The sequence below is a fragment of the Ranitomeya imitator genome, chromosome 1 (assembly GCF_032444005.1).
Source record: "Ranitomeya imitator isolate aRanImi1 chromosome 1, aRanImi1.pri, whole genome shotgun sequence".
Lineage (NCBI taxonomy): Eukaryota > Metazoa > Chordata > Amphibia > Anura > Dendrobatidae > Ranitomeya > Ranitomeya imitator.
In genome coordinates, this window is record NC_091282.1 from 105181023 (window position 1) to 105196257 (window position 15235).

Here is a 15235-nt window from a genome sequence, read left to right on the forward strand (position 1 = left end):
CAGCTAGTCTTCAGAAAGGGGTTTTACGAGTTAAAAAAACAAAAACAAAAACACATCTGCTTTTTTCTTCTTCAAAAACAGTGGCACCATGTCTCGTATCTCAGCACAGATCTATTTGAGTGAATAAGACGGAAGTGCAATACCAGAAGTAGGCCATGGACATAATTGGTGCAGTTTCTAAAATAAAACCACTAATTTTGTGTAATCTCAAGCCTCGTTTAATGCATTTCAATTCTGGTTTCAATATGCTTTCACATGTCCAAAATATTTGTAAAAAGTGACAGCTCCTCTAACACGTATCTTACCTTTCACGCCACAGTGTCCCTGGGTGCTTGAATGTCGCTGATGGATGGCAGACTTTCGGTAAATAACATGAGGGTGGCCCCTTTCGGAGTTAAAGTGATTGGAGTTTTCAGTTATGTTGTCTAAAGGCTCAATAAAATACTCTTCATCTTCAGTAGCGATTACGCCATGCTTGGATGGAAAAGAATAGGAAAAGGATTTAGACAAACTGGAGAGACTTGTGCTTTCTGCATTAGAGCTGATGATGTCTGGGAAATGTAATGTAAATGAATATTTCTACATTTTTCTACATTGCAGAACAATGCATTAATCACACTGCTGTGTATGGAGCAAACAGACTGCTCCCTTAATTAACTTTTCATCCCACATCCTCGTCATTATAGAGATACTGCCAAAGCTTCTTATTTCATGCTCGCACAGAGATGATGGTGATGACCTCACTATTTATTTAAAAAAAAAATAATTATATATATATATATATATATATATATATATATATATATATATATATATATATATATATATATATATATATATATATATATATATATATATATATATATATACATACACAGGTCCTTCTCAAAAAATTTGCATATATTGTGTTAAATTTCATTATTTACCATAATGTAATGATTACAATTAAACTTTCATATATTATAGATTCATTATCCACCAACTGAAATTTGTCAGGTCTTTTATTGTTTTAATACTGATGATTTTGGCATACAACTCCTGATAACCCAAAAAACCTGTCTCAATAAATTAGCATATTTCACCCATCCAATCAAATAAAACAAAAAAACCATCAAATAATAATGTTCAGTTATGCACTCAATACTTGGTCGGGAATCCTTTGGCAGAAATGACTGCTTCAATGCGGCGTGGCATGGAGGCAATCAGCCTGTGACACTGCTGAGATGTTATGGAGGCCCAGGATGCTTCAATAGCGGCCTTAAGCTCATCCAGAGTGTTGGGTCTTGCGTCTCTCAACTTTCTCTTCACAATATCCCACAGATTCTCTATGGGGTTCAGGTCAGGAGAGTTGGCAGGCCAATTGAGCACAGTAATACCATGGTCAGTAAACCATTTACCAGTGGTTTTGGCACTGTGAGCAGGTGCCAGGTCGTGCTGAAAAATGAAATCTTCATCTCCATAAAGCATTTCAGCCGATGGAAGCATGAAGTGCTCCAAAATCTCCTGATAGCTAGCTGCATTGACCCTGCCCTTGATGAAACACAGTGGACCAACACCAGCAGCTGACATGGCACCCCACACCATCACTGACTGTGGGTACTTGACACTGGACTTCAGGCATTTTGGCATTTCCTTCTCCCCAGTCTTCCTCCAGACTCTGGCACCTTGATTTCCGAATGACATGCAAAATTTGCTTTCATCAGAAAAAAGTACTTGGGACCACTTAGCAACAGTCCAGTGCTGCTTCTCTGTAGCCCAGGTCAGGCGCCTCTGCCGCTGTTTATGGTTCAAAAGTGGCTTTACCTGGGGAATGCGGCACCTGTAGCCCATTTCCTGCACACGCCTGTGCACGGTGGCTCTGGATGTTTCCACACCAGACTCAGTCCACTGCTTCCTCAGGTTCCCCAAGGTCTGGAATCGGTCCTTCTCCACAATCTTCCTCAGGGTCCGGTCTCTTCTTCTCGTTGTACAGCGTTTTCTGCCACATTGTTTCCTTCCAACAGACTTACCATTGAGGTGCCTTGATACAGCACTCTGGGAACAGCCTATTTGTTGAGAAATTTCTTTCTGGGTCTTACCCTCTTGCTTGAGGGTGTCAATGATGGCCTTCTTGACATCTGTCAGGTCGCTAGTCTTACCCATGATGGGGGTTTTGAGTAATGAACCAGGCAGGGAGTTTATAAAATCCTCAGGTATCTTTTGCATGTGTTTAGAGTTAATTAGTTGATTCAGAAGATTAGGGTAATAGGTCGTTTAGAGAACCTTTTCTTGATATGCTAATTTATTGAGACAGGTTTTTTGGGTTATCAGGAGTTGTATGCCAAAATCATCAGTATTAAAACAATAAAAGACCTGACAAATTTCAGTTGGTGGATAATGAATCTATAATATATGAAAGTTTAATTGTAATCATTACATTATGGTAAATAATGAAATTTAACACTATATGCTAATTTTTTGAGAAGGACCTGTATATCCAGTGTAACGAGACAATCCCAGCGCAATGGTAATATAAATGGCATACAAAACCTAGATGGACGACGAAGAGCAATGCACACTAAAAATCAATAAAATACAGCCTGATAAAAAGGTCAACAATCAAAATAAGGAAGTGAATATTCATTAGTTATATATATATTTTTTTTTTTTTTTGCCACGTCCGACAAGACAATGATGACCTATCCGAAGGATAGCCCATCAATGTAAAAGCGGTGGACAACCTCTTTAAATGCATGAGTTGTCATGAACTCTCCTTTGCTTACAGACAGTTAAGCAGTAGCAGATTTTTTTTTTTAACAAAAAAGCCTCAACAAAATAACGCTACGTGGGAACATGGCCATAATCCAATGAATCAAGGAGGTTATCTTTTTTTTTTTAAACCACTAATTAGCTTTTGGATTTATTAACTCAAGATATCTCTCAAATGGAATTTTTAAAGATTAGAATGGTAACCAAAACATTTAATCTGAAAAGAGAAAAAAATCTATAGAAGGGGGAGTCATCCATGAAAGAGAAAGGAAGCAAAAATACGTGCTAAATAGGATTAGGAACGCACCACTAAGCAATTTTAATGCAGTGCCCCACTCATTAAGTAATTGGTAATATACTTTCAACACATGACAATTTTAGCATGACATGACTTCAAGTCCCAAGAATAGCATGCAGTTTACTCCAAAAGGTGCCGCTGTTAGAGAGGATTATGGCACACAGTATGCCATGTTAACCTCATCAGCCTGGGGAACCTATAAATGGATTCTGAGGACTTCATTCCTTTATTCAATGCACACTGGGCTTCTAAGCCAAATATCCTGTTCTAGAACAAGCGGTATACACAGAATGAGCTGTGGGGTTACAGTCAGTCAATCACTCTACAAGCTGCGCTCCTCCGGCGGATTACTAAGACGGATACCTGGCTGGGCATTATCGGAAATATGGGTCGCCGGCATGTGTACATCTAAAGTATGGTACTAGCTTCAAAAGGACAGGTTGAGAACATTAACATTAGAACTAGGAGAAACAATAATAGATAAAGAAGAAACATTGGAGAAGAAAGAAAAGTAAAAAGATCCTCTGCAGCTGAACACTAGTCATTTAAATAATAAAGATTTGCAAAGGGAAAAATTTCTCCAGCGCAGAAAGGGTAATAAATGTCATGTTTATTCTATATACTTGTTACAAGACATGTTGGAAACACCAATGAAGATATCAGGTGATACCAGACCGACGCGGTTAGACTAGATAGTCTTAGTCAGTGTCTACGACTATCTAGTCGAAATGCGTCAGTCTGGTGTCCCCCAAGATTCTCATTGGTGTTTCCACCATGTCTTGTTACAAGTATATACAGGGTTGACCATTTATATGGATACACCTAAATAAAATGGGAATGGTTGGTGATATCAACTTCCTGTTTGTGGCACATACAGTAAAGGTACCATTACACTAAACGACTTACCAACGATCACGACCAGCGATACGACCTGGCCGTGATCGTTGGTAAGTCGTTGTGTGGTCGCTGGGGAGCTGTCACACAGACAGCTCTCCAGCGACCAACGATCCAGGGAACGACTTCGGCATCGTTGAAACTGTCTTCAATGATGCCAAGTCCCCGGGTAACCATCGGGTTACTAAGTGCAGGGCCGCGCTTAGTAACCCGATATTTACCATGGTTACCATTGTAAAAGTAAAAAAAAAAAAAAACCAGTACATACTCACATTCCGATGTCTGTCACATCCCCCGCCGTTAGCTTCCTGCACTGACTGTGTCAGTGCCGACCATAAAGCAGAGCACAGCGGTGACGTCACCGCTGTGCTCTGCTTTCCGGCCGGCGCTGACAGTCAGTGCAGGGAAGCTGACGCCGGGGGACGTGACAGACATCGGAATGTATGTACTGTTTTTTTTTTAACTTTTACAATGGTAACCAGGGTAAATATCGGGTTACTAAGCGTGGCCCTGCGCTTAGTAACCCGATATTTACCCTGGTTACAAGTGAACACATCGCTGCATCGGCGTCACACACGCCGATCCAGCGATGACAGCGGGTGATCAGCGACCAAAAAAAGGTCCTGATCATTTCCCACAACCAACGATCTCCCAGCAGGGGCCTGATCGTTGGTCGCTGTCACACCTAACGAGATCGTTAGCGGGATCGTTGCTACGTCACAAAAAGCGTGACGTGGCAACGATATCGTTAACGATATCGTTATGTGTGAAGTTACCTTAATTATATGGGAAGGGGAAAACTTTTCAAGATGGGTGGTGACCATGGCGACCATTTTGGGCAGCACTTTGAACACATTTCATAAGTGGTCATAAACTTGTAAATAACTCATGAAAGAATAGAGTTACGTTAATACCAAGCACACCATTGTTTTTCTTGTGAAATTTTCAATAAGTTTAATGTGTCACATGACCCTCTTCCCATTGGAAAAAAAGTTGGATCCAAAATGTCCAACTTCAAAATGGCCACCATGGTCACCACCCATCTTGAAGAGTTTACCCCCTCGTATATATTAACGTGCCACAAACAGGAAGTTGCCATCACCAACATTCCCATTTTATTTAGGTGTACCCATATAAATAGCCCACCCTGTAGAATAAACATGAAGTTTTATTACCCTGTCTGCGCTTGAGAAATTTTTCCCTTGGCATTTCTGTCTCAAGAAACGCCCAGGACTAGGGCGACTGTGCATGGACTCGACCTCTCCCGAAGTGCATGGAAAACAGTGAGCAGAGTACTCATTCTCAGTTTCTCTCTAGGTTTCAAGAAGGGACTTGCCTTGCAGCAGCTCTACTAGAACATGATCTGCTCTTCATCACACCCATGAGTATTGAGCAGAAGACCTTACCCTGGATGGAACCATACATTAAACCATTCACCACTTTCAGCATATTGAGAAATGCATCTCATGATCGATACAGTACTGAACTTTGGTAATACTGCAATTATCACCTTCCCCCTTCAGGTGAAAACATATGGATTCCACCTATGAGGGGGTTTCAAGGAATACCCTTGTTCTTTTAACAAAATGTTTAAAAGGGGTTGTTCACTAGAAAATAACCTCGTATTATTGAATAAAATGCAGCATAAAATAAAAAAAATTAAAAAAAACCGACTTACCTCCCAGACCAGAGCCGTTAGGGCGATTTCAGATATGCGTGATAATCAGTCCGATGTCGAATCACTATGCATGGACTGGCTGGGTGTCTCCCAACCAGATCGTGAGCGCCTCATAGAAATATATGAAGCCATCATGCTCGGGTCAAGAGATGAGGGGCCAGCCCATGCATTGTGATCAGACATTGTCTTGATTATCACAGACACCTGAAACAGCTCTTACTCTGATCTGAGAGCGATGTTCTCCCAGTAAACATGTGACAATATCACTCGACTGCTGCTGCCAATCAGCAGCCATTGATTGGCTGCAGCCTTCACTATTCAGTCAGAGTGGCACGTATTCAGTTTTAATTAGGTTATACTTCACAGTGGAGATTTTAATAAGGTGTTTTCAGTAGGGGCTTTCCAATTGTGCACATAAAAGGCTTAAAAAGACTATGAACACTTTTGTACAAATTTTTTTATTATTTAGTTTCAAAATGCAAAGTTAAGAAACTTCTTACACTGTGTGCAGAATTATTAAGCAAGTTGTATTTTGATAACATGATACTTTTTATACATGTTGGCCTACTCAAAGCTGTTCAGGCTTGAGAGCCAACTACCAATTAAGTAAATCAGGTGATGTGCATCTCTGTAATGAGGAGGGGTGTTGTCTAATGACACCAAAACCCTAAATAAGGTGTGCTTAATTATTAGGCTACTTCCTTTCCTTTGGCAAAATGGGTCAGAAGAGATTTGATGGGCTCTGAAAAATCAAAAATTGTGAGATGTCTTGCAGAGGGATGCAGCAGTCTTGAAATTGCCAAACTTTTGAAGCGTGATCACTGAACAATCAAGCGTTTCATGGTAAATAGCCAACAGGGTCGCAAGAAGTGTGTTGGGCAAAAAAGGCGCAAAATAACTGCCAATGAATTGAGGAAAATCAAGCGTGAAGCTGCCAAGATGCCATTTGCCACCAGTTTTGCCATATTTCAGAGCTATTAATTCAGAAATTGCTATTACTGTTTTGGTTAACAGGCTCTCATAATGGATTTAAAAGCCAGGGAATTGGCCTGGCGCTCAAAGGCAGTGGATATCTTTAAACAGAGTGGTCCAGTCGTTTCGCAGGATACCTCAATTGAAATTAAAGATTTGATTTTTCGGTATAGAAATGCTTTGCAACACAAAATAAAAATATGGTGGAATAGAACTACTTTAGAAAATTATTATGGTAAGAAAATTATTCCTCGTGGTTTACGGGTCCAACTATAGCCAACATATGATTTGGGAGAACCTGAATTGATAAGGAGATGGATGAATACTGCTTCCACCTGTTCATTGGATTTCATTTCGATATTAATAGAACATAATACGACATCTCTTTCTGAAATTGATAAAAACTTGGAAGAAATACAAAAAAATCTTCAAAAAGATGTCAAAAGATCATTTTGAAAAATGGTTGACGGAACTGGATACTGACATCTCGAAGTGGGAAGATAATATAAGTCAAGAGAAATTGAAAAAATTCCAACGTGATGTTGCGGACTACGATATGAACAAAATTTATAGATGGCAAAACCCCCCCAAAAAAAGATCATTTTCATCTAAAAAACGAGATGAATCGGTGAGTCCCAGTATCTCCGATATAGAGAGCAATGCATCTGCTAGTGATAGTGAACCCCCACGGGACTTCCATTTACGTAGTGGTAACCACAGTAGAAGATTTCCGGACATGTTTAACAAGGCCCAAAGAGGGAAGAGAAATAAAGAAAAATACCAGGTAGTGAACTTATCCCAACAAACTGTCTGAATTACAACTAAATGTATTAGAACGTGGACTAACATTTTCTCCCTCTCGAAATATAGATGCGTTCGCATCAATAAAAGACACTCATCTATTTGCCAGAAAGCTAGTACTCAAAAAGCTACATGCGAAAAATGCGATGCCTGATCAAGACTTCTCTAAGGAGGAACAAGAAACTTTGGAAACCTTAATCTCTCTGGAAAACGAGAATACAATACAGGAGGTTAGTGCCATACCGTCCTATTTATATACCAAATCCACCAAATTTCCCCCTTTGGGATTATGTCCAGCCGTGGATATCTTTACCAAGTTGGTAACTAATGATATAGAATGTCTGGCACAACCCATAACAAGATCTCTAATTTGACCAAACGGGAAAGATTGGCCATTGAAGAATTGAAATCATGGGATGACATAGTATATAAGCCGGCGGATAAAGGCGGCAATCTAGTTATCTGGCCAACAGAACTTTATGAAAAACAAGCTAATAGGCTGCTGGGAAATTCAAAATGTTATCGTAAACTATGCTATAATCCCATTTCTTCTTTTCAGGCCGAACTGATTGACATACTAGAGAGAGATTTTGATCAGAATATCATCTCCAAAATGTTTGTGGACAAGATAAAAAATTTCAAACCAAAAGTACCTACCTTCTACCTAATACCCAAACTGCATAAAGATCCTCTGGATCCCCTTGGACGACCTATCGTCTCAGGCAACGGAGGGTTATGTGAATTAATCTCAGATATTGTTGATCATTTTTTGAGACCTTTGGTCATTTCCCTTCCTTCGTATATTAGGGACACCACGTCGGCACTACAACGTTTAGATCAGATATGTGTGGAAGACCATATGGTCATTGTTACAGCCAACGTGGAGTCCCTGTATACCTCAATCAAGCATTCAGATGGATTGAATGCAGTCAGACAGTTTCTCCTCTCCAGCAACTTGGAGGCCACCCTTGCCGAACTCATTTTGACTTTATTGGAATTTTTGTTACATCATAACGTTTTTACATTTAATTCTAATTTTTTCTTACAGTTACAGGGTACGGCAATGGGGGCTTCCTGTGCCCCAGCTTACGCAAATTTATTTCTGGGGGCATGGGAGAGAGAGATATTCCAAGATGGCCTCATCCAGGAGATGGACTATGTTCATAACTGGATGAGGTACATCGATGATGTTTTATTCTTCTGGGAGGGTGATGAAGAGGGACTAAATAGCCTCATGTCCAAATTGAACGACAACAAATTAAATATTAAACTGACTTTTGTCTTTGGCAGACAAATCGATTTTTTGGACATAAAAATTGATATTGATCAGGGAGGTAGAATCCAAACGGATGTTCATCAAAAACCAACAGCTACAAACTCCCTACTGAAAGCAGATTCATCTCACCCAAAATCTACCATACAAGGAATCCCAATCGGTCAGTTCCTGCGAATAAAAAGAATCTGTTCCAATAATGAGAACTTCGGGAGACAGTCAGAGGATCTGACAACAAGATTTATTCAAAGAGGCTATAGTAAAAAAAAAAAAAAAAAAAAAAAAAAAAAAAAAAAAAAAAAAAAAAAATCGATAAAAAGAGGCTACTCAAGAGCCAAAAGAACAACACGAGACCAACTACTACAGGTCCTTCTCAAAAAATTAGCATATAGTGTTAAATTTCATTATTTACCATAATGTAATGATTACAATTAAACTTTCATATATTATAGATTCATTATCCACCAACTGAAATTTGTCAGGTCTTTTATTGTTTTAATACTGATGATTTTGGCATACAACTCCTGATAACCCAAAAAACCTGTCTCAATAAATTAGCATATCAAGAAAAGGTTCTCTAAACGACCTATTACCCTAATCTTCTGAATCAACTAATTAACTCTAAACACATGCAAAAGATACCTGAGGCTTTTATAAACTCCCTGCCTGGTTCATTACTCAAAACCCCCATCATGGGTAAGACTAGCGACCTGACAGATGTCAAGAAGGCCATCATTGACACCCTCAAGCAAGAGGGTAAGACCCAGAAAGAAATTTCTCAACAAATAGGCTGTTCCCAGAGTGCTGTATCAAGGCACCTCAATGGTAAGTCTGTTGGAAGGAAACAATGTGGCCGAAAACGCTGTACAACGAGAAGAGGAGACCGGACCCTGAGGAAGATTGTGGAGAAGGACCGATTCCAGACCTTGGGGAACCTGAGGAAGCAGTGGACTGAGTCTGGTGTGGAAACATCCAGAGCCACCGTGCACAGGCGTGTGCAGGAAATGGGCTACAGGTGCCGCATTCCCCAGGTAAAGCCACTTTTGAGCTACAGAGAAGCAGCACTGGACTGTTGCTAAGTGGTCCCAAGTACTTTTTTCTGATGAAAGCAAATTTTGCATGTCATTCGGAAATCAAGGTGCCAGAGTCTGGAGGAAGACTGGGGAGAAGGAAATGCCAAAATGCCTGAAGTCCAGTGTCAAGTACCCACAGTCAGTGATGGTGTGGGGTGCCATGTCAGCTGCTGGTGTTGGTCCACTGTGTTTCATCAAGGGCAGGGTCAATGCAGCTAGCTATCAGGAGATTTTGGAGCACTTCATGCTTCCATCGGCTGAAATGCTTTATGGAGATGAAGATTTCATTTTTCAGCACGACCTGGCACCTGCTCACAGTGCCAAAACCACTGGTAAATGGTTTACTGACCATGGTATTACTGTGCTCAATTGGCCTGCCAACTCTCCTGACCTGAACCCCATAGAGAATCTGTGGGATATTGTGAAGAGAAAGTTGAGAGACGCAAGACCCAACACTCTGGATGAGCTTAAGGCCGCTATTGAAGCATCCTGGGCCTCCATAACATCTCAGCATGTCACAGGCTGATTGCCTCCATGCCACGCCGCATTGAAGCAGTCATTTCTGCCAAAGGATTCCCGACCAAGTATTGAGTGCATAACTGAACATTATTATTTGTTGGTTTTTTTGTTTGTTATTAAAAAACACTTTTATTTGATTGGATGGGTGAAATATGCTAATTTATTGAGACAGGTTTTTTGGGTTATCAGGAGTTGTATGCCAAAATCATCAGTATTAAAACAATAAAAGACCTGACAAATTTCAGTTGGTGGATAATGAATCTATAATATATGAAAGTTTAATTGTAATCATTACATTATGGCAAATAATGAAATTTAACACTATATGCTAATTTTTTGAGAAGGACCTGTATATGGCTCATCAGAGAAGAAGAAGGATACTAAACAGGTACGCTTTATATCCACCTATAGCAATGATTGGCAGGAATTGACCCAAATAATAAAAAAGCACTGGGGAGTACTTATGATGGATCCTATCCTAAAAAAAGAATTACCCCCACAACCTTCCTTCGTGGCCAGAAGAGCGGCAAACCTTAAAGATATTCTAGTGCACAGCCACTATAAACGAATCAAAACAGATTTCAAGAAAAAGGAGAATAAAAATCGGGTTGGATTTTTCCATGCGGGTTATGTAAAGGCTGTTTAAATCATGTTAAAACCAATATTTTTGCTAACCATGATGGATCAAGGTTTTTTGATATAAGGAAATATTTAAACTGTACCTCTAAAGGCGTCATCTATCAGGCCTCATGTACTTGCGGTAAAATCTATGTCGGTTTGACAACTAGGGAATTAAGAATTAGAACACGAGAACATATCAGGGACATAGAAAAAGCCAGAGGAGTAGAAGACGATAATACCTTGAAGTCTTTACCAAGGCATTTCAAGAAATACCATGGCTGTCAAAGCCAAGATCTGACTATAAAATGGATTGACCAGGTGGATTTAGGGATAAGAGGAGGAGATTTGGGTCGTACACTAGCGCAATTAGAGAGCAAGTGGATTTATCGTTTGGGATCGATGAGTCCACAGGGTCTCAATGAGAGTTTGGGATTTGCAGCATTCCTTTGATAGATATATATTCCATTTGATATAGAGGTATCCTTTTTAGTGTAGTGAGGTTATTCACTTTTTATTATTTTATATTTGTCTATTGTCTATTTGTTTTTTACTAATATATGTTTCTATTTAGTAGATGTCTTTGGATATTTTTCTGGCCATTCGGTGTGGTTCTTTTCATGATGATGATATCTGGGACTTACAATACGCTATCCGCAGTCTTTCCAGAAACAGCATGAGGCATCGGATGGAAAACATCGACTGTTTATGTCTTTCCATATATTTCCCGTCAGTGTCTATAAATATAAGGATAGTGCCATTGATAAGCAATTATAATGTAACATCTATGTTAAACGTATAACATTATTGGGGATTTGATGACTGTTGGCTTCTCTATCAGCTTTACCCTTCCTGTTCCGTTCCCACCCCCTCCCCTTTTCCCCCCTACCCTGCCCCTGTCTTCTTTCCACTAAAACGATAAAGATAAATTGTTAATTTAAAGACTAGGATATTTATTTACAGCTGGTGTGAACTGGAATTTAGAGGCATTAATCCATTTGGTGTCGTCTTAATTATATTTATATATGTGGAGGTTTTGGTTTTTTTACTATTATGTATGTTTATGGATTAATACATTCATATTCCCCAGAGGCACTTTGGCACTTTGCACTTTATCTTCTAATGAATTAGTTCATATATATTATTATGCAGTTAACACTATCATAGTATTTGTTTTTAATGTTAATACAATTAAATCTATGTATCACACCTTGCAATAAATTCACTTTTAACAGCACTTCGCACTTTATATAGATTTCTTAATGAATTAATTTTCACCTATACAATAATCCCAAGGAGATCTCCCATCATGCACGAAGTATTGTAGACATTAAATGAAGCCTAGATAAGGAAATTTTTTTCTTTGCCGTGCTGTACGCATGCGCAGTATGCTCGAGTTCTGAGATACTTCTGCCGGCGCTCACACGTAGGAACGCTTGCATTCCACTGAGCGCTTGCGCAGAAGTAGCTTCTACTATACGGAGCGGAGCAGAAGCAGCATGCGTCACCGTAGCCGGCACGTCCCTATGACGATCCCCCAATTGTACTTCGGCACTCACGTCGCACCTCCTGATTGGCCCAAACCAATATAAAAAGCCATCTGTTTCTCACTAAGACATGCCCCCGGAAGAAGCTAGGGCGAAACGCGCGTCGGGGCGCACTAAGAAGGATCGCACAGCAGGCACTTCGCACCTTATCTGGCCCCTCGGATCACCATCTGTCTTAGGTAACCAAAACCCTGCATGTGATTAAAAAATCCCATATGGGAATCTTAATAGCACATTCATTGCAGCATTTGGATACTGTGAGTGATTGCTGTAGCTGGATATATATGTTATGGGAGAAATAATATGATAAGACAATAACTAAAAGTTAAATTATCCCTATTGATATATGCAGTATGCAAAATAGCAAAAAACAAAAAAAAGATTTTTTCTTAAATGGGCTACAGATATAATTGGATGTTATATATATATATATATATATATATATATATATATATATATATATTTAAATGATAAAAGGTGTGTCTCCATTTGGAGCAAAAATACTACTGATTTCTGCTAGACCGATATATAAAAAATAGTACATTTTGTGTCCTTCTTATAACTCTGTTTATGTGATTGTTTTCTGTCTTGTGGATTTTAATTTTGGAAATAAATAAATGTGATTTTATATATGGGTTTCTTCTTGCGGCTAAAGAAATATAAGTCCGCGTTTTGTTAGGTATTTAATGATTTGGAAGTGCCATAGAATTAGATGGTAATGAGACATATATGTTTCTTTCATATTTCAGAGCTGTAACGTTCAGGGCCGCCATCAGGGCATGACGGCCATGACTGGCGTATGGGGCCCGGTGAGCAGAGGGGGCCCGCATCGGGCCCCCTCTTATCTGCTCACCGGGCCCCTACCGGCAGCCGCAGGCTAACCGGGCCCTTAGCGCCGATGCTGCAGCTGTTTAAAGCTATTGACGTGCGGGCGCGGGCCCGCACGTCAATAGTTAACAGCCGCGGCGCCGCCAGCCAATCTGAGGCTGGCAGGCGCTGACGTCAGCCGCAGCGTGCGTGCATGTCGCCGGCGTCTGACATCATTGTCAGTCGCCGGCGAGTGCATGCACGCTGCAGCTGCGTGGAGACTTCGCCCGCCGCAGGAGCGCAGCAGGTAAGAAGAACTTCTTTTTTTTTTTTTTTAGAGCGGCGATCTGGGGGCCCAAGGAAGAACGCTGGACAGAGATGGGGCAGAGTGCTGGGAAGAGATGGGGCAGAGTGCTGGGAAGAGATGGGGCAGAGTGCTGGACAGAGATGGGGCAGAGTGCTGGACAGAGATGGGGCAGAGTGCTGGACAGAGATGGGGCAGAGTGCTGGACACAGGGGCAAAACGCTGGACAGAGATGGGGCAGAGTGCTGGGAAGAGATGGGGCAGAGTGCTGGGAAGAGATGGGGCAGAGTGCTGGGCAGAGTGCTGGACAGAGATGGGGCAGAGTGCTGGACAGAGATGGGGCAGAGTGCTGGGAAGAGATGGGGCAGAGTGCTGGGAAGAGATGGGGCAGAGTGCTGGGCAGAGTGCTGGACAGAGATGGGGCAGAGTGCTGAACAGAGATGGGGCAGAGTGCTAGACAGAGATGGGGCAGAGTGCAGGGAAGAGATGGGGCAGAGTGCTGGGAAGAAATGGGGCAAAGTGCTGGGAAGAGATGGGGCAGAGTGCTGGGAAGAGATGGGGCAGAGTGCTGGGCAGAGTGCTGGACAGAGATGGGGCAGAGTGCTGGACAGAGATGGGGCAGAGTGCTGGACAGAGATGGGGCAGAGGGCTGGACAGAGATGGGGCAGAGCGCTGGACAGAGATGGGGCAGAGCGCTGGACAGAGATGGGGCAGAGCGCTGGACAGAGATGGGGCAGAGCGCTGGACAGAGATGGGGCAGAGCGCTGGACAGAGATGGGGCAGAGCGCTGGACAGAGATGGGGCAGAGCGCTGGACAGAGATGGGGCAGAGCGCTGGACAGAGATGGGGCAAAACGCTGGACAGAGATGGGGCAGAGTGCTGGACAGAGATGGGGCAGAGTGCTGGACAGAGATGGGGCAGAGTGCTGGACAGAGATGGGGCAGAGTGCTGGACAGAGATGGGGCAGAGTGCTGGACAGAGATGGGGCAGAGTGCTGCACAGAGATGGGGCAGCGTGCTGCACAGAGATGGGGCAGAGTGCGGGGCAAAGTGCTGGGCAGAGATGGGGCAGAGTGCTGGGCAGAGCGCTGGGAAGAGATGGGGCAGAGCGCTGGACAGAGATGGGGCAGAGCGCTGGACAGAGATGGGGCAGAGCGCTGGACAGAGATGGGGCAGAGCGCTGGACAGAGATGGGGCAGAGCGCTGGACAGAGATGGGGCAGAGCGCTGGACAGAGATGGGGCAGAGCGCTGGACAGAGATGGGGCAGAGCGCTGGACAGAGATGGGGCAGAGCGCTGGACAGAGATGGGGCAGAGCGCTGGACAGAGATGGGGCAGAGCGCTGGACAGAGATGGGGCAGAGCGCTGGACAGAGATGGGGCAGAGCGCTGGACAGAGATGGGGCAAAACGCTGGACAGAGATGGGGCAGAGTGCTAGACAGAGATGGGGCAGAGTGCTGGGAAGAGATGGGGCAGAGTGCTGGACAGAGATGGGGCAGAGTGCTGGACAGAGATGGGGCAGAGTGCTGGACAGAGATGGGGCAGAGTGTTGGACAGAGATGGGGCAGAGTGCTGGACAGAGATGGGGCAGAGTGCTGGGCAGAGTGCTGGGAAGAGATGGGGCAGAGTGCTGGGCAGAGATGGGGCAGAGTGCTGGGCAGAGTGCTGGGAAGAGATGGGGCAGAGCGCTGGACAGAGATGGGGC

The 15235-nt window shown here is 42.5% G+C and overlaps 1 protein-coding gene across 1 annotated transcript in view; it reads right to left on the reverse strand.

The window, feature by feature from the left end:
- Positions 1-15235, reverse strand: part of ADAMTS6 (ADAM metallopeptidase with thrombospondin type 1 motif 6) — a 400079-nt gene that overhangs the window by 322896 nt on the left and 61948 nt on the right. Inside the window, exon 4 of the mRNA XM_069749400.1 lies at positions 306-474. Within this exon, the coding sequence (XP_069605501.1) occupies positions 306-474 (169 nt within the window). The remainder of the gene's footprint in view (positions 1-305; positions 475-15235) is intronic.